Genomic DNA, 25843 nt, shown 5'->3' with positions numbered 1-25843 from the left:
GAGAGTAACCAGGCGAGTGTGAGGAGAGTAACCAGACGAGTGTGAGGAGAGTAACCAGACGAGTGTGAGGAGAGTAACCAGACGAGTGTGATGAGAGTAACCAGACGAGTGTGATGAGAGTAACCAGGCGAGTGTGAGGAGAGTAACCAGGCGAGTGTGAGGAGAGTAACCAGACGAGTGTGAGGAGAGTAACCAGACGAGTGTGAGGAGAGTAACCAGACGAGTTTGAGGAGAGTAACCAGACGAGTGTGAGGAGAGTAACCAGACGAGTTTGAGGAGAGTAACCAGACGAGTTTGAGGAGAGTAACCAGACGAGTGTGATGAGAGTAACCAGACGAGTGTGAGGAGAGTAACCAGACGAGTGTGAGGAGAGTAACCAGACGAGTGTGAGGAGAGTAACCAGACGAGTGTGAGGAGAGTAACCAGACGAGTGTGAGGAGAGTAACCAGACGAGTGTGAGGAGAGTAACCAGACGAGTGTGAGGAGAGTAATCAGACGAGTGTGAGGAGAGTAACCAGACGAGTGTGAGGAGAGTAACCAGACGAGTGTGAGGAGAGTAACCAGGCGAGTGTGAGGAGAGTAACCAGACGAGTGTGAGGAGAGTAACCAGACGAGTGTGATGAGAGTAACCAGGCGAGTGTGAGGAGAGTAACCAGACGAGTGTGAGGAGAGTAACCAGACGAGTGTGAGGAGAGTAACCAGACGAGTGTGAGGAGAGTAACCATACGAGTGTGAGGAGAGTAACCAGACGAGTGTGATGAGAGTAACCAGACGAGTGTGAGGAGAGTAAGCAGACGAGTATGAGGAGAGTAAGCAGACGAGTGTGAGGAGAGTAACCAGGCGAGTGTGAGGAGAGTAACCAGACGAGTGTGAGGAGAGTAACCAGACGAGTGTGAGGAGAGTAACCAGACGATTGTGAGGAGAGTAACCAGGCGAGTGTGAGGAGAGTAACCAGGCGAGTGTGAGGAGAGTAACCAGGCGAGTGTGAGGAGAGTAACCAGGCGAGTGTGATGAGAGTAACCAGACGAGTGTGAGGAGAGTAAGCAGACGAGTATGAGGAGAGTAAGCAGACGAGTGTGAGGAGAGTAACCAGGCGAGTGTGAGGAGAGTAACCAGACGAGTGTGAGGAGAGTAACCAGACGAGTGTGAGGAGAGTAACCAGACGAGTGTGAGGAGAGTAACCAGACGAGTGTGAGGAGAGTAACCAGACGAGTGTGAGGAGAGTAACCAGGCGAGTGTGAGGAGAGTAACCAGACAAGTGTGAGGAGAGTAACCAGGCGAGTGTGATGAGATGGGGAGGAGTGAGGCTGAAAACTGTGGAGTCAGTGAGTCGATGGGACAGATCATTTGAACGTGCTCCTCCCGAACATTGTTAATAAAACTTGTTATTGAGAGGAAAGTGTGCAGCACATATTTACATATTCATTTAAATGTCTTCTTAGCAGCGAGACCATTTGTATGTTGAGGATGCTATATACAGTACATACACACATATACATTCAGGGAAAAAAACAGAAGCCAACATTACATTGACAAAAAATGATTATAGACACTTTCTGGAAACCACTTCAGTAAATGAACATCAGTGCTTTTAGCATTTATTCCTAGCCTGTTATGAACATGATTTCACTATCTATTGAATCAATATAGCTTATATATCACAGTGCACTATATACACAAATCATCGTGACAAACTGATAAGCAGAAAAAAAATGGTTAATTTCTTCATAAAATTGTATGCTTATTTTTAACTAAATATAACAACATTATGATTTGAAAACTGAAATGAAGTATTATGTCAGAGCAGTGATGTAAGCATCAGAAGATATGAGGTACTTTTCTGAAACATTAAATTGCTGTTTGCTCTTTGAATACGGACATCTTTACTTTTACTTTAGTATTTTGCTAGTCAGCTCCCGACGCGATGTATGTGTCGCAATAAATAATAAACCAGCAAATGATCTATCCTGAAAAGACGCTGATTTATTTTAAGTTTAAAGCTGCTGTAGGTAACTTTTGAAAAAATGTATTTGCTAAAACTGTCATTATGTCCTGACAGTAGAATATGAGACAGATAATCTGTGTAAAAATCAAGCTCCTCTGGCTCATCCCAGTGGTCCTATTGCCATTTGCAAGAAATACACGCTCCCAGTCAGAAACAACCAATCAGAGCCAGGAGGAGTGTCTTAGCAGTGTCAATCACGCTCGTGTACGCGCTGATCACACCCCTCTCTTGCACAGCGCGAGCGCCGGAGCGCGAGCCGTCGTTCAAACTCAAGATTGCTGGCGTGATGCAGCTGTGCTTATGACGGAGAAACAACCTAAACTGCCAATTCTCGAGTGACACCTGCTCATAAAACAAAGAGGTAAAAGGAAAAAGACCGATGATGATAAACAAGCGAAAAAGAAAGAATTACACAGAGCCCATTGACTCGGTGTCAAAACTCTAGCCGCATAACATGTAGATAAAATGTCACGCACTCTGCTAAGCAACAATTGAAACCTGCTAATTCACTGGCTTGTCATGTTGCTGAAATAATGTACTAGCACACCTTATCTAGCATTATATATCGCTAGAATAATTACTTACATACTGTAACGTTAGTTACCGTTATATTAACGTTATCTTACTAGCTATTTATAACTTATAGAAAGAGTGCAACGTTATAAAGTTACATGTAGGCTATTGGAAAATACATAATGATTTGAGGACCAAGTTTGTAGTCAAAGTATGGGCAGGCCATAGTCAATGTAAAGCATATTATTGACGTTTAGTCCCTATTAGTGAATGTGCCATATAACTTTTTATCCGCCGTTATGGGTGGCCCTGTTTACTAGCCTGCGCGTTCACGACGGGCTCCGCTGTGGAGGACGAGCTGTGGAGGGCGAGCTGTGGAGGACGAGCTGTGGAGGGCGAGCTGAGGAGGACGAGCTGTGGAGGACGAGCTGTGGAGGACGAGCTGTGGAGGACGAGCTGTGGAGGGAGGGCTGTGGAGGGCGAGCTGTGGAGGACGAGCTGTGGAGGGCGAGCTGAGGAGGACGAGCTGTGGAGGGAGGGCTGTGGAGGACGAGCTGTGGAGGACGAGCTGTGGAGGACGAGCTGTGGAGGGCGAGCTGTGGAGGACGAGCTGTGGAGGGCGAGCTGTGGAGGACGAGCTGTGGAGGGCGAGCTGAGGAGGACGAGCTGTGGAGGGAGGGCTGTGGAGGGCGAGCTGAGGAGGACGAGCTGTGGAGGGAGGGCTGTGGAGGACGAGCTGTGGAGGACGAGCTGTGGAGGAGGAGCTGTGGAGGACGAGCTGTGGAGGACGAGCTGTGGAGGACGAGCTGTGGAGGACGAGCTGTGGAGGACGAGCTGTGGAGGACGAGCTGTGGAGGACGAGCTGTGGAGGGCGAGCTGTGGAGGACGAGCTGTGGAGGGCGAGCTGTGGATGACGAGCTGTGGAGGACGAGCTGTGGAGGACGAGCTGTGGAGGACGAGCTGTGGAGGACGAGCTGTGGAGGGCGAGCTGTGGAGGACGAGCTGTGGAGGGCGAGCTGTGGAGGACGAGCTGTGGAGGACGAGCTGTGGAGGACGAGCTGTGGAGGACGAGCTGTGGAGGACGAGCTGTGGAGGACGAGCTGTGGAGGACGAGCTGTGGAGGACGAGCTGTGGAGGACGAGCTGTGGAGGACGAGCTGTGGAGGACGAGCTGTGGAGGACGAGCTGTGGAGGACGAGCTGAGGAGGACGAGCTGTGGAGGACGAGCTGTGGAGGACGAGCTGTGGAGGACGAGCTGTGGAGGACGAGCTGTGGAGGACGAGCTGTGGAGGACAAGCTGTGGAGGACGAGCTGTGGAGGACGAGCTGTGGAGGGCTGGAGCGCAGCAGAGAGCAAGGTGGTGCAGGGACCTGGAAGTTGTGCTTGTTAAAATTTTCAGGCTAAGTCAACGTTTTCTCAAAACTCCCTACTGGAGCTTTAAGTTTATTTTTAGAATACATTACAATCACTCCAAAAGAGATGATGACGACTTATAAACACACACACACAGCGAGCTGCACTGTTTAGCTTTGGCTTCGCGGCCCCTGAAGGATGCGTTCATTTCAGCGCCATCAAAATGACTTAATCTAACGTCAGTCAGCTGCTGAAGAGTTGCATTTTTGTACCCGATCATACATTCAGAAGGTGGGATCCATTTTGAAACGGTGACATGAATTGGTTTCATTACAGGTGAACGACAATTCATCCAATGGACAAACAGCCTAGTATTTACTTTGATAAGTGGCCTGGTGTATAAGGTTTACAGACCCTTTAACATCTGTTGTAAAGATTCATCGGATTCAAACAGTGAAGAGTGAATCAGAGGGCATGAGGAATTATTTTCACCACAGAGTCGTGACCTTTAACCCCATTGAAAGTCTTTGGAATGTGCTGGAGGCTTTACAGAGCAGTTGTCAATGCAAGATATCAGCCAAACATTTACGCAACTCTTGATAAATGTTGTGATGTTGCATAATGCTGTCGAAACATTGCCATGACGAATGCACACTAATCAGAGTGTGACATGTTTTTGGCCAGCTGAGAATGAAGTTGCTCTAAACCGGTCTAACTGCTTATCTAGCTGAGAAACACAGACAGTTGAACAGCAGCTCATTCGGATAGGAGAGCAGATTCTCACCCGAGGACCACGTGTAGTGAAGTTAGGGTCAGTGAAGTGCTTTCCCTCCAGCTCTCCCAGTTTTAATGCACGTTTCTTGCAGCTGAAGTTTCCCAGCTCCAGGTTCATGAGGCTTTTGTTGAGCTGAGATAATCTCTCAGCGCTGATCCTGAGGAGAAACATGGCCTCCATAGTGACCTTGTTCTCCTTATAAAGCACGAATGCTTCCCAGGGGCTTCAGTGGGAGACAGAAAAGAAGAGATGAAAGACACTAAATGAAAAAGGACAAAATATATAAGCAGAGACTGAAACATATTACTGAGTTTAATTGCTTTATTTTATTTTCATAAAGAAAACATACATGGTCAATACCAGTAAAGCAGCAGCTATGCAAGGTTAGAGTATTGATGAAAACAATCTCTGAAGCTGTACGAGCTTCGACACTTAAGCCATATTATATCTAGAGCACTTACAATAACTGTGGAAAGTAAATCTCTGTCGAGTCATTAGTATAATTCAATATAATCAATATTACATTTTTTTTTTAATTCTGCCGAGTTCAATATAAATCAAGCACATTTCCTGATGTGGACGTTAACATCTTTATAACACACAGTGTTCGGGTCCTTCACTGTCGTCAGCTGGGAAAAAGAAAAGCAGCGGACGGCAGAAAACAAACAAAAACAAAAGTCCACATTTCAAAAATAACAAAAACATAACAAAACACATGTAATCATATTTAATGAAAACTACACCTCTACATTTATCTTGTCAGATCTATTCAAAAAAAGATTTATTCTATCTAAACAGTTTTTCAATAAGCACCAACGTTAATTTCTGCATCACAGAATACAGTACAAACTCGTACAAAGAAAATCTGAAGATCGTGTAAATTGTGATTATTATGCAAGATAAGGAAAATACTTGTGAAAAAGTAAATTATCTCCATCACCACTCCGCCTCTCCTACAGCCTTGGAGAACACATAGTCTTTCCCTCCGTAACACATCACACCATCCTTCAGGTAAAACTTCCAGCGGTTTTTGCTACGGTGGATCTATAAAACACAACAAAAAATATATATATATTTCTTTGAAAATGGTTTTGTCTGGGAGATTTGCGCCAACTAAAATAACTAAAATACAAATGAATATAGATTTAGTCCGTTCACATGATTAAACTGAACTGGAAGATCTTCATCTGTCCAACACAACGAGTGTCATTGCCGGCGACTTCATTCACATAATCAAAACCACACATTGGCATTATTTATTAATATTCTCAACCATGTCGGATTCAGACAAAATGTCTTCCACTCACGGTCAGAATCATAAACTAGATATAGGTCTGTCATAAGGACCCAAGATCAGACCTCATTTGTTCTAGCGGATCACACACACGTTTGATTTTTCAGTGGCCACCTACAGCACGACACATGCACATCTGCTGTTTTCACATGCTCCATATTCTCAGTATTCTCTGCAAAACTAAAAAAATGCCATTATTCTGCACAGGTTTAACCATGTTCTCACTCAGAAAACACAAAGACATAAATAACTACAGCAAACACAACCAACACAGGTTCTCACCATACACTTACACTAAGTAGTAAAACTGATGAAGCACCAGTCAGAATGCGACAGAATGAACCCTGACAATGGTGAAAGAGCTGAAGAGCTGGGACACACAGAACATCTGTTCCATATGAAATGTGAGCAGCACTAGATGATGATGTATATTTATTGCATTAAAACAAAATCGTATATGTAACTAAAACATGAACTGTTACCTGATTAAATGTAACGAGTGGTTCCCTACACTATTACAGGATGTTTGCAGGTCCAGAAGAATCATGAACGCAAACATCTGAAACGTGCGCCCCGAACACTGTATCTCCACTCCCTCAGTCTCGCTCCCTCAGTCGTCTCGCTCCCTCAGTCTAGCTCCCTCAGTCGTCTCGCTCCCTCAGTCGTTTCGCTCCCTCAGTCGTCTCGCTCCCTCAGTCGTTTCGCTCCCTCAGTCGTCTCGCTCCCTCAGTCGTCTCGCTCCTTCAGTCTCGCTCCCTCAGTCTCGCTCCCTCAGTCGTCTCGCTCCCTCAGTCGTCTCGCCCTCCCTCAGTCGTCGTCTCGCTCCCTCAGTCGTCTCGCTCCCTCAGTCGTCTCGCTCCCTCAGTCGTCTCGCTCCCTCAGTCGTCTCGCCCTCCCTCAGTCGTCGTCTCGCCCCCTCAGTCGTCGTCTCGCTCCCTCAGTCGTCTCGCTCCCTCAGTCGTCTCGCTCCCTCAGTCGTCTCGCTCCCTCAGTCTCGCTCCCTCAGTTGTCTCGCTCCCTCAGTCTCGCTCCCTCAGTCGTCTCGCTCCCTCAGTCTCGCTCCCTCAGTCTCGCTCCCTCAGTCGTCTCGCTCCCTCAGTCTCGCTCCCTCAGTCGTCTCACTCCCTCAGTCGTCTCGCTCCCTCAGTCGTCTCGCTCCCTCAGTCGTTTCGCTCCCTCAGTCGTCTCGCTCCCTCAGTCGTCTCGCTCCCTCAGTCGTCTCACTCCCTCAGTCGTCTCGCTCCTTCAGTCAGTCGTCTCGCCCCCTCAGTCGTCTCGCTCCCTCAGTCTCGCCCCCTCAGTCGTCTCGCTCCCTCAGTCTCACTCCCTCAGTCGTCTCGCTCCCTCAGTCTCACTCCCTCAGTTGTCTCGCTCCCTCAGTCGTCTCGCTCCCTCAGTCTCGCTCCCTCAGTCGTCTCGCTCCCTCAGTCTCGCTCCCTCAGTCTCGCTCCCTCAGTCGTCTCGCTCCCTCAGTCGTCTCGCTCCCTCAGTCGTCTCGCTCCCTCAGTCGTCTCGCTCCCTCAGTCGTCTCGCTCCCTCAGTCGTCTCGCTCCCTCAGTCGTCTCGCCCTCCCTCAGTCGTCGTCTCGCTCCCTCAGTCGTCTCGCTCCCTCAGTCGTCTCGCTCCCTCAGTCGTCTCGCTCCCTCAGTCGTCTCGCCCTCCCTCAGTCGTCGTCTCGCCCCCTCAGTCGTCTCGCTCCCTCAGTCGTCTCGCTCCCTCAGTCGTCTCGCTCCCTCAGTCGTCTCGCTCCCTCAGTCTCGCTCCCTCAGTTGTCTCGCTCCCTCAGTCTCGCTCCCTCAGTCGTCTCGCTCCCTCAGTCTCGCTCCCTCAGTCTCGCTCCCTCAGTCGTCTCGCTCCCTCAGTCGTCTCGCTCCCTCAATCGTCTCGCCCTCCCTCAGTCGTCGTCTCGCTCCCTCAGTCGTCTCGCTCCTTCAGTCAGTCGTCTCGCTCCCTCACTCAGTCGTCTCGCTCCCTCACTCAGTCGTCTCGCTCCCTCACTCAGTCGTCTCGCTCCCTCAGTCAGTCGTCTCGCTCCCTCACTCAGTCGTCTCGCTCCCTCAGTCTCGCTCCCTCAGTCTGGCTCCCTCAGTCTGGCTCCCTCAGTCTCGCCCCCTCAGTCTCGCCCACTCAGTCGTCTCGCTCCCTCAGTCGTCTCGCTCCCTCAGTCGTCTCGCTCCCTCAGTCGTCTCGCTCCCTCAGTCTCGCTCCCTCAGTCTCGCCCACTCAGTCTCGCCCACTCAGTCTCGCTCCCTCAGTCTGGCTCCCTCAGTCTGGCTCCCTCAGTCTCGCCCCCTCAGTCTGGCTCCCTCAGTCGTCTCGCTCCCTCAGTCGTCTCGCTCCCTCAGCCGTCTCGCTCCCTCAGTCGTCTCGCTCCCTCAGTCGTCTCACTCCCTCAGTCGTCTCACTCCCTCAGTCGTCTCGCTCCCTCAGTCAGTCGTCTCGCTCCCTCAGTCAGTCGTCTCGCTCCCTCAGTCAGTCGTCTCGCTCCCTCAGTCTCGCTGCCTCAGTCTCGCCCCCTCAGTCTGGCTCCCTCAGTCTCGCCGCCTCAGTCTCGCTCCCTCAGTCTCGCTCCCTCAGTCTGGCTCCCTCAGTCTCGCTCCCTCAGTCTCGCTCCCTCAGTCTCGCTGCCTCAGTCTCGCTCCCTCAGTCTCGCTCCCTCAGTCTCGCTCCCTCAGTCTGGCTCCCTCAGTCTCGCCCCCTCAGTCTGGCTCCCTCAGTCTCGCTCCCTCAGTCTGGCTCCCTCAGTCTGGCTCCCTCAGTCTAGCCCCCTCAGTCTGGCGCCCTCAGTCTCGCTCCCTCAGTCTGGCGCCCTCAGTCTCGCTCCCTCAGTCTGGCGCCCTCAGTCTCGCTCCCTCAGTCTGGCGCCCTCAGTCTCGCTCCCTCAGTCTGGCGCCCTCAGTCTCGCTCCCTCAGTCTGGCTCCCTCAGTCTCGCCCCCAGTCTCGCCCACTCAGTCTCGCCCACTCAGTCTCGCCCACTCAGTCTCGCTCCCTCAGTCTCGCTCCCTCAGTCTGGCTTTCTCAGTCTCGCTCCCTCAGTTTGGCTCCCTCAGTCTCGCCCCCTCAGTCTCGCTCACTGCCCACTCAGTCTCGCCCACTGCCCACTCAGTCTCGCCCACTCAGTCTCGCTCCCTAAGTCTGGCCCACTCAGTCTGGCTCCCTCAGTCTCGCCCCCTCAGTCTCGCCCCCCTCAGTCTCGCCCCCCTCAGTCTCGCCCCCCTCAGTCTCGCTCCCTCAGTCTCGCTCCCTCAGTCTCGCCCACTCAGTCTCGCCCACTCAGTCTCGCCCACTCAGTCTCGCCCACTCAGTCTCGCCCACTCAGTCTCGCTCCCTCAGTCTGGCTCCCTCAGTCTCGCCCACTCAGTCTCGCCCACTCAGTCTGGCTCCCTCAGTCTCGCCCCCTCAGTCTCGCCCCCTCAGTCTCGCCCACTCAGTCTCGCCCACTCAGTCTCAGAAAAAAAATATATGCAAAAAAATCAGTATACTGTTTATTTTCCAATTTTGTCAAAACAAAACTGTTTTAAAAAATGTTTTAAAAACATTTTCATAAATCATATTTTCAGATATAATGTTTTTGTAATGTTTGACAAATGCTGATATTAAAAGTTTACAGTTTGTATCTAAATCTTTGTTGTTTTTCATAGTGTGATTTTTGAGGAATTGTATTGAATCCAATTAGGGTCAATTTGACCCGGTCCATAAGGGGAGTACACAGAATTCGAACAGAACACAAGGGTTAAGTCAAGTCAAGTCATCCTTATTTATATAGCGCTTTTAACAATGGAGATTGTTTCAAAGCAGCTTTACAGAGATAAACATACAATTTACGGTAACAGAGATTGTTTAGGCTTTATAGCGATTTTTGAATAATGTTATTTCCAGCTAAAGTTAGTTTTGATTATTCACTTCCAGCAAAATTATCATTTGTTATTACATTAGGGGCCACTAAGACGACGGCGTTCTCTCTAAACAGACTTTAAACGCGAACCTGTGACCTGATGGCGTTCACATGCGCATTAAAAATTGATTCTATAGTTATATTCGTTTGAATATGTGTGCGCAGGTTTGTAATTTCCCTACAAACCATGCCTAAACAAACTACTTGTATTACATAGTGATCTCAAACTTCTGAATGCTAGAGTACATTTAGAACAATTTAACACTCATAATTCTACAGGTTTTTTTCTTTTGGGCAAAATGCAGAACTGTTCTACATTTAGAACAGTGCGAACCTGTGACCTGATGGCGTTCACATGCGCATTAAAAATTGATTCTATAGTTATATTCGTTTGAATATGTGTGCGCAGGTTTGTAATTTCCCTACAAACCATGCCTAAACAAACTACTTGTATTACATAGTGATCTCAAACTTCTGAATGCTAGAGTACATTTAGAACAATTTAACACTCATAATTCTACAGGTTTTTTTCTTTTGGGCAACCCAATCTATGAACCCATAACAGTAAAGAATCATTCAAAAGACGCCAGCTTATTTTGCCTGTACAAAACGGTACGGTTTTATTTCATAGCTATCATCTTTATCCAGTGTGTGATTTTCAACTCCTTTCACCTCATTCAATAAAATCCCCCCCAAATAGTTTCTCTGTAGTTTTTACCTTATCATACTGGCAAACGATGACATTCTCTGTGTCAAAGATCTCTGGGATATCTTGTTCACTCACATCATCTCCAGAGTTCAGCGGATCCTGAGAGAACGCATGAGAAGAAAACAGAAGCGTTCATTTCTTCTCCTCTAAACTGGATCACACTTTCATGAGCACAGGATTGACAGAATCAGTGTGTGAGGAAATCTTCCTGCTCGTCCTCTTATGATGAGACCTGATTTCATTCATCATTCATGGGCTTTCGATTCATTCAAAAGCAATTTATGGATTTAACTGCATTTAAAGGATTTTTTCAAATACTTTCCATAATGTGTTGAGCAAGTGATCGGCTATTTTGAAAAAATAGAAAAATCGGAATAATAATAATAATATAAAAGATCAGACATTTTAGAGCTGAGCATAACTAGAAAAATGTCACATTTCTAAAGTCTTATTTCCATAATTATTTTTGAATTCTCAGATATTTTCAGGTTTTCCTGAAAATATTACAACATTAAAGTAATAATCGGACTACAATCAACTTCCTCAAAGTCTAATATGTAAATGTAGAAGCAAAATGCAATATCAACTATGATTTAAGACTCCTTAAACTCATGCCAGAAAAATGGCTGCTTTTATCTTCCAGATAATTAGTGTAAAAAGTAAAAAAAAAAAAAAAAAAAAAAAAAATTCTAACCCTTTACCTCTCTGAATGCTCACCATCTCTAAAAAGCCAAGCCAATGTTGATTCAGGTTTTGTTACAAACTCTGTCGCTTTGCCTTTTTGATTGTAGATTCTTCACCGTACGTAGTTTCTTTATTTTTATAACCGGTGATTCCCCGGAGGTTTGTAGTTTTGCGCGGTCCATCCATGGTCACGCTTTCTCACTCGTTGTAACAGCTAACCTGTGCTCTTCACACACTAAACACAAGCTACTCTTCTAAGTAGAGATAGGACACACACTGGCGAGTGGCTGACAGTATAACCACCTGACAGGTCTAAAATATAAACACTTATAAAAGGCTTACCTTAGTGAATCAGAGCAAGACAAAAACACACTTTAGAAGACAGATTTACCATACACTCACTCACTGTTTAAATTTGGTTAATTTTGAAAAAAGTTACATAGCAAAGCTTTAATAAGAGGCTATAGTCATCAGCATATTTCCTCGTAGAGTCGGCACTGGTCAGACTCTTGTAATCCTCTGAAAACTCTGACAGTTAGACCGGATCATTCTTTGGTTCAGTAACTGGTCTATAGTGTATCGTGTCTACGTGAAATGTCTCCACAATCTGCTTTTAAAGAGAGATTGTTGGTATGGTGCTACACTGCACATTATATCAGATTCTATCACAACACACCGTCCAACGCCACGCACATTCACATCACGTGTTAAACAACGCAGCAGAAGTGCATGCCATTAGATATTTTCAAAAGAATCAAATCGATCTAAAGATTTGACTGAAATGATACAGTTTATATTTCTGACGAAAGAAAAACAACAATTACGCAACAGAAAGCTTTGGTGTTTTGTGTTCTGCAAGTGCTTACATTACCTCTTCCTCTTCCAACTCCTCCTCCTCATTGCCATTGATCATTCCCAGAAACTCTTCCTCTCCAACCAGCCCCAGATCTTCCTCATCATCATCTTCCTCCGTGTCGGAGCTGCTGTCAGCGACTCCATCCAGTTGTGTGATGAAGTCGAGCTCCGTCTCAAGCTGATGAAACAGCATCAGTATCATATTCTGGGTTTGAAACGACAATCTTTGAGCAGAAACATTTATATGGAGTCATTAAAACTGCAAGGCTACATGATGAAAGAGTTCTTACTAAAATGAAAATGGTTACTGATCTCAAACACACGTGATTTCCTTTCTTCCACCCTCAAATCTCATTAACCCCTGTATCTTTCTTTATTGCTGTTCAAATACATGATAGAAAATCTAAGGCCTTCAAAAGCCATACAGCAAACCCATCTAATCTGGTGCCTATCACACGGCAAACTAAGATCGCTGTGGGGACAAAAAGTAAGACTGTTAAGTTAGCACTTTTAAACATCCGCTCACTTAAAAATAAATCACTTCTAGTCAACGACTTAATAACCACATACAACCTGGACTTTATGTTTCTAAATGAAACTTGGCTAGAAGACAGCTGCAGTGCAACAGTCCTCAATGAAACATCCCCTCCTAACTTTACTTTTATGAGTGTCTGCAGAGCGGGTAAGAGAGGCGGAGGAGTAGCTGCTCTTTTTAAAGATGTCTATCAATGTAAGCAAACATCATTTGGGAATTACCCGTCTTTCGAATATCTGGGTATTGTGTTAAAAGGTGCTCCACGTATTTTACTTATCATTATTTACAGGCCTCCAAAATACTCTCCAGCCTTTGCTGAGGACTTTACAGAACTGCTATCAACAATTTCCTCACAGTTTGACTGTTTTGCCATTGCTGGAGATTTTAACATTCACATAGATAATGCAGAAAACAATATGGCAAAAGAAATCAAAACTGTTTTAAAAACGTTTGATCTGACTCAGCATGTACATGGACCCACACACAATCGTGGACACACTCTAGATGTACTTATCAGTAAGGGTCTAAACATCTCATCGATTGTTATTAAGGATGTAGCACTGTCTGATCATTTCTGTATTTTCTTTGATATATTGATCTCTCCTGCCATTGAAGCTAGATCTGTGTCTGTCAAGAAGAGATGCATAAATGAGAACACTAGTGTGCTATTTATGAAGGCCATATCTTCAACTCCAAGCATATCTGCTGACTCTGTTGATTTTCTCCTTGATTCTTTTAACTCAAAAGTTAAAAGTGTAATTGATGATATTGCTCCTGTGAAAGTCAGGAAGAGTGGTAGACAAAAAGCACCTTGGAGAAACTCAACAGCTGTGCAAAATATGAAAAGACAATGCAGAAGAGCAGAGCGCATGTGGCGGAAGACAAAACTTGTAGTCCATTATAACATCTACAAAGACAGCATCCATGCTTTTAATATTGAACTAGGCAAAGCTAGACAGACTTTCTTCTCGAATATTATAAACAGCAACTTAAACAACACACGCACTCTTTTTGCTACTATAGAGAGACTGACAAACCCCCCAAGCCAGATTCCCAGTGAAATGCTCTCAGACAGCAAGTGCAGTGAGTTTGCTTCTTTCTTCTCTGAGAAAATCGAAAGGTGATCAGCACATCCTTGAGTTGCTCTGGGGTCAAACAGATCAGACCACTACCTGAGAAAGTAGTTACTATGTCTGATTTTGAAGAAATTGATGGCAACTTTTTGGAAGAAACCGTACAGCACCTTAACACATCAACCTGCGCCCTTGACACACTTCCCACATCTTTCTTCAAAAGTGTGTTAAACAGCTTAGAAGCAGATCTCCTAGAAGTGGTAAATGCCTCACTTCTCTCTGGTAGTTTTCCAAACTCCCTGAAAACTGCAGTTGTCAAGCCCCTCCTGAAAAAGAGCAATCTGGATAAGACCATATTAAGCAACTATAGACCGATTTCAAATCTTCCTTTCATAGGCAAGATCATTGAAAAAGTTGTCTTCAATCAGCTGAACAAATTCTTAAGCTCGAATGGATACTTCGACAATTTTCAATCTGGATTCTGATCACATCACAGCACAGAGACAGCGCTCATAAAGATAATAAACGATATTCGCTTAAATACTGATACAGGGAAATTATCAGTGCTGGTACTACTCGACCTCAGTGCTGCATTTGACACTGTCGATCACGACATACTTCTTGACAGGCTGGAAAACTGGGTGGGGCTTTCTGGGATAGTCCTAAAATGGTTCAGGTCATACTTAGAAGGGAGAGGTTATTATGTGAGTATAGGAGACCATGGGCCCTATTTTAACGATCTGAAACGCAAGTGTCAAAGCGCAAAGCGCAAGTAACTTTGTGGGCGGATCCCGGCGCTGTTGCTATTTTCCCGGCGGGATAAATGCCTCTTGCGCCTGGCGCAAATCTAAAAGAGGTTGGTCTGAAGTAGCTTCATTATTCATAGGTGTGGTTTGGGCGTAACGTGAAATAAACCAATCAGAGCGTCATCTCACATTCCCTTTAAGAGCAGGCGCGCTTGTTCTAAAGCGGATTCCTATTATAACGGTGGATTTACCAGGCGCGCGTCAGGAGCGGTTCACAGCCGAGGAGACCGACGTTCTTGTCAGGACCGTGAAAGACAGAGAAGTGACGTTGTATTGCGTGTTTTGCGTGCACCTGTAAACTATGGCATAAACCCTCATGCAGTAACACCCTCAGACGGCACTGTTTATTGACTGTCTGAAGTAGAATGCATGCAGAAATAACAAGAAATTCAACGTTCAAATCAGACTTATCTATCTATTTATCTCTCTATCTCTCTCTCTATCTCTCTCTCTATCTCTCTATCTCTCTATCTATCTATCTATCTATCTATCTATCTATCTATCTATCTATCTATCTATCTATCTATCTATCTATCTATCTATCTATCTATCTATCTATCTATCTATCGTGGGTGGGTTTCTCCCATCCCCATACAAATCAGCGTCGGTTAAACAGGCGTGGGAGGAAAAAAACTAAATTTTCATGGACACCACAATGATTTCCCTCATGTGTTAATATTTTTCCTTGTTATAATGTATGATTTGCAAAAATAAAAACTGCTGCATCTGTGTTGATGAGAGAATCAAAGTGTATGCGCGTTGTGCACCCGCTACATTATGGCCAAGCATGCGTGCTTAAAATAGCATAATGAACAACGCGCAACGCGCCACTGACTTTAGACTAGTTTTTTTCTGGTCAGTGGCGCAATTGTTTTATAGAACAGCAAAATAGCATGAGGGAAAGTTTGCGCCGGAACACGCCTCCTCTTTGCGCTGAACCGCCCCGGGGAGCGCAAGTGTATTTCTTAGTTAACCGACGTGTGTCTGTGGAGGGAAAAGTCCGCTTTGCGCGGGTGCAAAATAGGAATGATACATGCGTCAGTGTACAAAGTCATTTGCGCCGAGTGCAAGATAGAGCCCCATAAGTCTGAGTGGACGTCCATGACATGCGGAGTCCCCCAAGGCTCAATTCTTGCACCACTCCTGTTCAACCTGTATATGCTCCCAATGAGCCAAATAATGAGAAAGAACCGAATCTCTTACCACAGCTATGCAGACGACACACAGCTCTACTTACACACACACACACACACACACACACACACACAGCTCTACTTAGCCCTATCGCCTAACGACTACAGCCCCATTGACTCCCTGTGCCAATGCATTGATGAAGTCAACGGTTGGATGTGCCAAAACTTTCTTCAGTTAAACAAAGACAAAACTGAAGTCATTGCGTTTGGAAACAAAGATGAAGTTCTCAAGGTGAATGCATACCTTGACGCTAGGGATCTAACAACTAAAAATCAAGTCAGGAATCTTGGTGTGTCTCTAGAGTCAGACCTTAGTTTCAGTAGTCATGTCAAATCAATAACTAAATCAGCATACTATCATCTGAAAAATATTGCAAGAATTAGATGCTTTGTTTCCAATCAAGACTTAGAGAAACTTGTGCATGCTTTCATCACCAGCAGGGTGGATTATTGTAATGGACTCCTCACTGGCCTTCCTAAAAAGACCATAAGACAGTTGCAGCTCATACAGAACGCAGAGCAGAACCAGAACATATGAACATATCACACCAGTCCTCAGGTCTTTACACTGGCTCCCAGTTACATTTAGGATTGATTTTAAAGTATTATTACTGGTATATAAATCATTCAATGGGCTAGGACCTCAATATATTGCAGATATGCTCACTGAATATAAACCCAACAGATCACTCAGATCATTAGGATCACATCAGCTAGAAATACCAAGGGTTCGCTCTAAGCATGGAGAGTCTGCTTTTAGCTATTATGCTGAACCAGCTTCCAGAGGAGATCAGATGTGCTCCTACAGTAGTCACATTCAAATCCAGACTCAAAACACTTCTGTTTAGCTATGCATTTACTGAATGAGCACTGTGCCACTGTTCGTCCGACTGTTTTTACTGTACTTTATTTTTTATTTTTTATTCTAAACTGTTTTAATTATTTCCTCCTATGTAAAGCACTTTGAATTACCAATGTGTATGAAATGTGCTATATAAATAAACTTGCCTTGCCTTGCCTTAACATATTTAAACTGAAGAGCCATATTCAGTTACAACCCATTTTACATGCACATTTTTAATGGGTTAGGCAAACGCTTTTACCCAAACCAATTTACATTTAGTTCAAGGTCTACTCTTTCTACTGGCGAGTGGCTGACAGTATAACCACCTGACAGGTCTAAAATATAAACATTAGACTAACCGACTAATAAAATGTATCGACTAAGCCTCTTCTGTATGGAGGACCAGCTCTACCATATTTAAAAATAAATACAGAAATAAATAAATGCTCAATAAATAAATAAGCATACAATTAATTGCCCCAAAAAATACAATAAACACATAAATGTAGGTAGAAATTAAATTATACAGTGAGACATAAATGTATATATCTCTTAATTAGCTTCTTTATTTATTCACCTTTGTAATAATTACCTTATTTATTTATGTGCATGTTATAATATTTTTGTCTGTTTTATTCTTCCTTTGCATTTTTTTACACTATTTATTTCTTCAATGCTATTTATTTCTGCCTGTCGTTTTTACATTTCTGTATGCATTTCTGCTTCATTATGCAAATGAGGAGGGGCTGTGTCGTAAGGGGTCAACTTCTGCCCATTGGTTGGTTAGCATTTTACTGCATCGGTCGAATCTACATGGCTTTTCCCCGCCATTAAGCATTGTTTAGTGGCAATAATGCAACTCATTGGATGCTAGCTGCCGTAAACATCCAAAGAAGAAGAAGAAGAAGCATTGTTTAGTAATGTCAAACTCAGCAGGCAGACGTTCAGTGTCCGACCTCTTAAGGGAAGCTACTAATAGACTGGAAGAATTAGAACGCTGTAAGTTTGAGATTTGAAATGTTTTTCTGTGGTCCTTTGAACATTTTTTTTTAAACTTTTACTTTACTTTTACATAAACAGCTTCCAGTTCGAGTATTAGTGGTGTGGAACCTGTGGCCGGTGGCATGTAGATTCGACCGATGCAGTAAAATGCTAACCAACCAATGGGCAGAAGTTGACCCCTTAAGGCACAGCCCCTCCTCATTTGCATAATGAGGCAGAAATGCATACAGAAATGTAAAAACGACAGGCAGAAATAAATAGCATTGAAGAAATAAATAGGGTAAAAAAATACAAAAGAAGAATAAAACAGACAAAAATATTATAACATGAACATAAATAAATACTTAAAAAATAATTAATTAATAAATAAAGTTGAAAATTATAACGGACAATAAATAAATAAGGTAATTATTACTGAGAAAAACAATACCCTGGGCGTACTAGCTACTAGGATTTGTTTCAAATTTAGCATCCTGAACGGCCATTTCTTGGGGACGCAGTTCAGATGTCTGAGGTCTAGGATGGGCCTGAGGCTACCATCCTTCTTGAGGAAGAGGAAGTAACGGCTGTTGAAGCCTGACTCGCTGTGGGGCGGAGGAACTGTTTCCACACCACCTTCGCCAGTAAGCTTATTACTTTGAGGACGTGAGCCATGTTGCTCTTCACCGAAGAATTGACTATGTAGCAATCAAATGGAACATCACGAAAAAGCCCCTGTTTTAGTCACAGACAATGCATCTAACATAGATAAAGTTGGTTAATTGGGCAGCAACAACCATGTTAAGAGCTACAAACACCCTCAACCTGGCCTCACTGCATGCACTAAAGCTGCCAGCTCATGCAAGGATACTTGGATAAGTAAGACACGTGACTGGGTTTTTCTACAGAAGTGCTGTAGGACTCAAAAACAAAAATAGCTTGAATGAGTCAGACATATCTAACGCAGAGGAGTTAATTCATCCAGTCCCTGAAAACAGTAACTCATTTCAGACTGCCAAGAAATTGACCAGTTGTCAAGTCAAGTCGAGTCATCTTCATTTATATAGCGCTTTTAACAATGGAGATTGTTTCAAAGCAGCTTTACAGAGATAAACATACAATTTACGGTAACAGAGATTGTTTTGGCTTTATAGCGATTTTGAATAATGTTATTTCCGGCTAAAGTTGGTTTTGATTGATTCACTTCCAGCAAAATTATCATTTGTTATTACATTAGGGGCCACTAAGACGACGGCGTTCTCTCTAAACAGACTTTAAACGCGAACCTGTGACCGGATGGCGTTCACATGCGCATTAAAAATTGAGTTGTAGGTGCAGGCAGCAAAAAGCAACAACATACAGAAGAATAAAGTTCCTATTAAGAATAGAGAATGTATTAAAAAGCTGCTGTTTTCTTAAGTGCATGTTAAACATTTCATTCCAGAAACCTGTCAGGTAACACTTAGCTTCATATTGTTTTGGGGCTTTTAATTTGTCTGCTATCTCTATTTGGAGGTAGAAACGACTAGTACACAACACTGGTTTCATATTTATAGTTGTCTTGCATGTTGCATTGAAGTTTACCTTAATGTCATGATTAGTTTCAGCCTTCAAGTCTGGAAGAGCAGTTGATTCATCAGCTGCTCCGTCTGGCTCTTTTAAGGCCGTCTCCATCACATCCCGGGGATAATCCGAGCGCGGCCCCTGTGCTGGCGGAGTGAAGAACGATGAGGCGCTCATGTCGATGGGCTGCGGGCTGAACTCAATGTCGTCGAGGTTGAACTCACTCTGACTGTCAGAGGCTGATGGGGAGGGTTTGTCGTCGGTTTGTTGGCAGAGCTGATGGTGCAACGGTTGCGGAGGATTCGGCAGGGTCTCAGATGCTACACAACCAGATGGCGCTGGAGGACAGGGAACAGACAGATGGGCTGGGATGCTGCGAGCAACGGCCATGGGCCGAGAAACCGGGTTGGAATTCTGCTCAATGCGGGTCGGAGCGGGTCGGGTCAGGACATGCTGAGCTCCTCGCGTGACCATTACAGGAACATTGACTTTGTAGAAATGTCCTGAAGGTGAGAGAGGAACAGGGAAGAACATCTAAACATTATTTAAGCCATTATTTAAGCTCATTTACATCGAGTGGTTGGAATGGGGGATTCAAAGTCTTAGGCCACATCAGATTCAAATTCAATTGTCACTAGTCACAAGTACCAGCGAAATTAGCCATCAACCTGTCTATACAGACATACATACAATATGACAAGGGGGTAGACAGGACAGGAAGACAGAGCATTGAGAAAGAAAATACAGCATAACATGAGGAGAGGTGAGGAGAAAAAAAAGGCAACCCCCGGACTATGCTCCTGTGAGGAGTACAGTTTGGGAACAGTAAAAAACACCTCAGCAACATTAGCACAATCAGTACACTCCACAACATGAACACACAAGACTTGCAACAGGGGAGGGGAGTGGGGGATGGAGGTAACCCAGCACAGGCAGGCAGCGTACGGTCCTGCAGCCATTCTCGGCGCTGGTCACAGACCCGCCTGTCAGACTGGTGGTACAAAGCGTTGAAGGCGAGGGATGGGGGGTTGGGGGGTGATTGCATATCTGTATATATATGTAAGAGTTCGTGCATGTGTAGGCCTGGAGAGTCGCTGCGCCTGGCTTCATAATCTAGGTGTCTCAAGTCCGCAGGATTTTCATAGCGATACACAGCAAGTTGCCATGAAGACAACCCTGATCATGTCCCAGACAGAGTCAACAATCAGCAGGTGTCTGTGGGGAGTGGGGGAAGGAACGCAAGAGCGGCTCACTGCAGTGCTCTTCCGGGGGAGTTGTTGTTCCAACAGCGGCCTTGGCCAAGGCCAGTGCTGGATGAGGGGGGGGGCGAAAGCAGATAAGATTGGGATTGTTTGGTCTTGGGACGAGTAGCCGCATTCCGATTTATAAAGTCCCTGGTCCATTCTGGTCTCCGAAACGATCCATTTGCCTTTGCAAAGCTGTGAGCTTCTCCATGATGTTATCCATATAGTGGTTCATAGTCACAGTCTGAGTGCTGACAGCTCTGCCCACTGCTTCAATCATGACGGGCATCCTTGTGGAGCTTTGGACAGCTGTCGCCGACTTCTTAATTCCTCGATAAACCAGGGCAATGCCTGATCCAATCAGCAGAAAACCTGTTATCATGGTTCCGAATAGGTAGATATCTTCAATGTCCTCCACGGAAAGAGCCGCCAGACACACGACCCGCCATCTCTCCCACGTGTCCATCGTGTAGCCAGCTGCGAACGTTCCGGCAGGGCAGTCAGGTTCCCCCGAACCCAAGCTTCTCGTCGAGAAGATGGTGTCAATTGCGTTGAGAGACCAGTTGATCAAATCCATAATTTCTTAGTTTTGGAGAGCAGTGCGGAGAGAGTCTCTCAAAGTACAAGACAGTAGACTAGACGAGACGAGAGGAGCAAAGCAGGGGAGTTAAGGGAGAGGAGGGGAAGAAAATGCGACCGCCTTCGTTGAGAGCCAAACGAGAAGGACACACGAAACCACCGAAACCGACTGAAAACAATGTGGTATACATGTCAGACCAGTATGTGGCGCTGTAACTCTGCCACAGAGATACACTAAACAAGGAGAAGACGACTTAGAGATTTGGCATAACCTTGCGTAGCATAGGAGCAGAAGAGCTTTAGTAAAGCTAATAGGCTCAGTAGCTTCTGCAGCACGACCACACGCATATAGTCCGCCATTGTTGTTGCCGTTATGCGTGACGTAGGGGTGTGTGACTAATGCTGACACGTGGTGTGATGACATCATCGTTTCACAAAATGTACACAAGAAAACACAAGGGTGTCAGTTTCAGATTTATCCACTCTGGGACCCGGTTTAAAAAAATAGCGGTTTTAGTGTCCAAAACGCCGGATCCGTCTGGACGAAACGGCAATACGATACAAAATTTGTATGTATACAGCTAAACGCATCTCAGTGTGGACAGGGCCTTAGACAGTGGTCTTCTTCAACTAGGTCTTGTCTGTGGGAATCAAGAAACTGTTACAGGGGTGCAAAACTCAGTTCCTGAAGGGCCACAGGCCTGCAGAGTGTAGCTTTAACCCTAATTAAATTCACCCAATCCAGCTAATCATGTCCTTCAGGCTTTTTTGAAAACTACAGGTACTGTATGTGTTGGAGCTAACCCTTCAGGACTTTTGCACATCTTCATGCACAGAGCCTCGAACCTAATAAGCTGAGAAATATTTGCCTATTTTTAGATTTCATTCGTTTTCTTTGAATACGGAAAATAACCTTAATATTTATTATATATATATTTAATACTTAATATATATTTAATAGTTAACCTTAATATTTAATATTAACCTTAATATCGGATCGCTGATCGATTGCTCCTGTCTGCCTCGCTGCCTGCTGTGTGTTTGTTTGCTTCGAGGTTGTAAGCTCCACCTGAGCCTCGTATTTCTTTCTGTTTTGAGCCATCATTTATCATTTACTATCATTTCTAGTTGTTTATATTACTAAATACAGCTTACCCAACATCTGAGATTAACCTTACATCTCTAGCTTCCGTTATTGTTAACACAGCACGCTAACTCGCTAACGTTAGCCTGTTAACGCACCACCCGTGCGATTTATTTATTTATTTATTTTCTCTCGCGCGCCCGCGCCTTTGAGTTCATAAGTCCAGTTAAGTAAGAATCATTTAACAAACACGGTGAGTAATGTCTTCTTGTCCTGTTATTGTCACCTGTGTCACGTGTCATATGTTTAGTATAGCCTTCTCCGATGGCAATATAGGATTTATATGTGATAAATGCAAGGAGACAGTCAGGCTGACGGAGAAGATTTCAGAACTAGAGACACGCATCCAAACTTTAATTGAGGATGGTAAGAATGCTAGATCTTTAGATAGTGTTTTGGATGCGCCTAGCATAGTGAACTCTTTACATGATTCGGTTCCGGCTGAAGTAGAGCCCGTGCAGCAGGGCAGATGGGTTACTGTGAGAGATCACCGCTCTAGTCGCGGATCAAAGAACCACTCTTCCGTTCCGATTCCCATAACAAATCGATTTGCCCCACTCAGTGAAACACCCACTGAGAATTCTGTTGATTGTGCCCTGGTAATTGGTGATTCGATCACACGGAACGTGAAAATAGACACACCAGCCACCATAGTCACATGTTTGCCGGGAGCCAGAGCGCCTGACATCAAAGCAAATTTAAAAGTGCTGGCTAATGCTAATCGTAAATTCTCTAAGATCATTATTCATGTCGGCACTAATGATGTTCGACTCCGCCAGTCGGAGATCACCAAAATTAATATTAAAGAGGTGTGTGAACTCGCAAGTATGATGTCAGGCACTGTAATTTGCTCTGGCCCCCTTCCTGTTCGCAGGAGTGATGAGATAGTTAGTAGATTGGCCTCACTGAATCGCTGGCTGTCTGAGTGGTGTCCGCAAAATAATGTAGAATTCATAGACAATTGGAAAAGTTTTTTTGGGGAAGCCTGACCTGTTGAAAAGAGATGGTATTCATCCCTCCTGGGATGGTGCTGCTCTTCTCTCTAGTAATTTGGCTCATAGTCTTAGAGCTAAAACGTGACAATCTGGGGCTCAGGTCAGGAAGCAGACAGACTGGCTAAACCGACCGTCTGCTAGCGGCCTCACGTCACCAAGGTCAGATAAATCCCATCACATAGAGCCTCTTTCACCTAGATATCATCATATAGAGACTGTGTCTGTTCCCCGAATTTGGAAATCCAAAAAACGTCAGGTTAAAAATGTAATTGATGTTCAACAAATAAAAAACAGATATAATACAGATGAGCAAATGATAAAGCTTGGGTTGCTGAATATTCGATCCCTTACTCCAAAATCACTCATAGTTAATGATATGATTTCAGATTATAATCTAGATGTGCTGTGTTTGACAGAAACCTGGTTAAAACCAAATGATTATATTACTTTAAATGAGTCAACCCCACAAGATTACAGTTATAAACATGAGCCTCGTCTGAAAGGCTAAGGGGGAGGTGTTGCTGTAATTTATAGTAATATTTTCAAAACCACTAAGAAATCTAGTTTTAAATATACTTTTTTTGAAGTGTTGGTTCTTAATGTAAAAATATATAGTGTAAACGATAAATCACATTTGAGAATTCTGCTGGCTACTGTATACAGGGCACCATAAAGATTTTATCAAAGAATTTGCTGACTTTCTACCAGAATTAGTATTGGCTGCAGATAAAGTACTAATTGTTGGTGATTTTAATATACATGTAGATAATGAAAAAGATGCATTGGGATTGGCATTTAAAGATATTGTAAACTCAATTGGAGTTAGACAACACGTGTCAGGACCTACTCATTGTCGTAATCATACTCTAGATCTAATACTATCACATGGAATAGATATTGATGCCGTTTAAATTCTGCAGCAGAGCGATGACATCTCAGATCATTATCTAGTCTCATGTAAATTACATTTAGCCAAGGCTGCAAAGCCGACTCCGTGTTATAAATACGTTAGACCTATAACTTCTGCCACTAAAGATTGCTTTATCAATAATCTTCCTGATCAGTTTCATCATCTCAGCATCCCAGATAGCTTAGAATAACTCGATATTGCAACAGAAACTTTTAACTCTCTCTTTTCCAGCACTTTAGACGCAGTTGCTCCATTGCACTTAAAGAAGATTAAAGAAAATAGTCCAACTCCGTGGTACAACGAGCACACCCAGGCCCTTAAGAGAGCAGCCAGAAAAATGGAGCGCAACTGGAAGAAAACTAAACTAGAGGTATTTCGGATTTCATGGAAAGAGAGCTCGATTGCTTACAGAGAGGCTTTAAAAGCTGCTAGATCTGCTTATTTTTCAACCCTATTAGAAGAAAATAAACATAATCCTAGGTATTTATTTGAAACAGTAGCTAAACTAACGAAAAAGAAAGCTTCAAGCTCAGAAGTGTCCAAGCAACACAGCAGTAATGACTTTATGAACTTCTTCACTTATAAGATCGATAATATCAGGGACAAAATTATAACTATGCAACCGTCTACCACAGTATCACATCAGGGAGTGCATTGTAGTCTACATGAGGAAAAATTTGATTCATTTGTTGCCATAGGAGAGGACGAATTTTCTAAACTTGTTAAATCATCTAAATCGACAACATATATGTTAGACCCTATACCGACTAAGCTACTGAAAGAGATGCTTCCAGATGCCATAGATCCTCTTCTCAATATCATTAATTCATCTTTGTCACTAGGATACGTACCAAAAACCTTTAAGCTGGCTATGATAAAACCGCTTGTTAAAAAACTGCAACTTGATCATAAAAAATTAGTCAATTACAGGCCGATCTCGAATCTGCCTTTTCTATCAAAGATATTAGAAAAAGCAGTATCCTCACAACTGTGTTACTTTCTAGAAAGAAATGATATCTGCGAGGATTTTCAGTCAGGATTCAGACCGTACCATAATACCGAGACAGCTCTCATCAATTCAATTCAATTCAATTCACCTTTATTTATATAGCGCTTTTTACAATACGGATTGTATCAAAGCGCTTCACAGTGATAACATAAAAACAATATAACAAAAACAATATAACAATATAACAAAGTTTGTTTCTAAAAGAAAATTGCGTCAACGTCCACCTAAGTAAGGCAGATCAATAATATCATCAGAGTCACAAATGATTTGCTCTTATCATCCAATCGTGGTTGTATCTCTCTATTAGTGTTACTTGATCTTAGTGCTGCATTTGATACTATTGACCACAACATTCTTTTAAATAGACTCGAAAATTATGTTGGCATTAGTGGAATTGCACTAGCATGGTTTAAATCATACTTAACTGACCGTTATCAGTTTGTAGCAATAAATGAAGATATGTCTTATCGATCACAAGTTCAGTATGGCGTACCACAAGGCTCAGTACTAGGACCGTTGCTGTTCACTCTGTACATGCTACCATTAGGAGATATCATTAGGAAACATGGAATTAGTTTTCACTGTTATGCTGATGATACTCAGCTCTATATTTCTTCACGCCCCGACGAAACTTACCAATTCACAAAATTAACGGAATGCATAGCCGATATAAAAAATTGGATGACTAGTAATTTCCTACTACTAAATTCGGAAAAAACAGAGATTCTAATTATTGGACAAAAAACTTCCACACGTAATAACCTAGAATACTGTCTAACACTTGATGGCTGCTCTGTTAAGTCTTCGTCGTCGGTTAGGAACCTGGGTGTGCTCTTTGATACCAATCTCTCATTTGAAAGTCACGTGTCTAGTATCTGTAAAAC

The 25843-nt window shown here is 44.0% G+C and overlaps 1 protein-coding gene across 1 annotated transcript in view; it reads right to left on the bottom strand.

Annotated features, from left to right (window-relative positions):
- Positions 1–5496: 5496 nt before the first annotated feature.
- gtf2a1l (general transcription factor IIA, 1-like) overlaps positions 5497–25843 on the bottom strand; it is a 92856-nt gene continuing 72509 nt past the window's right edge. The window contains exons 6-9 of the mRNA XM_056258596.1: positions 19100–19581; positions 12100–12261; positions 10554–10643; positions 5497–5689 (exon numbers count right to left, since the gene is read on the bottom strand). Coding sequence (XP_056114571.1) covers positions 5582–5689; positions 10554–10643; positions 12100–12261; positions 19100–19581 — 842 coding nt within the window. The 3' untranslated portion in view covers positions 5497–5581. The remainder of the gene's footprint in view (positions 5690–10553; positions 10644–12099; positions 12262–19099; positions 19582–25843) is intronic.

Source organism: Rhinichthys klamathensis, unplaced genomic scaffold, assembly GCF_029890125.1.
Source record: "Rhinichthys klamathensis goyatoka isolate OS25496 unplaced genomic scaffold, OSU_Roscu_1.1 h1tg000155l_1, whole genome shotgun sequence".
Taxonomy (NCBI): Eukaryota; Metazoa; Chordata; class Actinopteri; order Cypriniformes; family Leuciscidae; genus Rhinichthys; species Rhinichthys klamathensis.
This window is presented reverse-complemented; position numbering and strand designations above follow the sequence as displayed.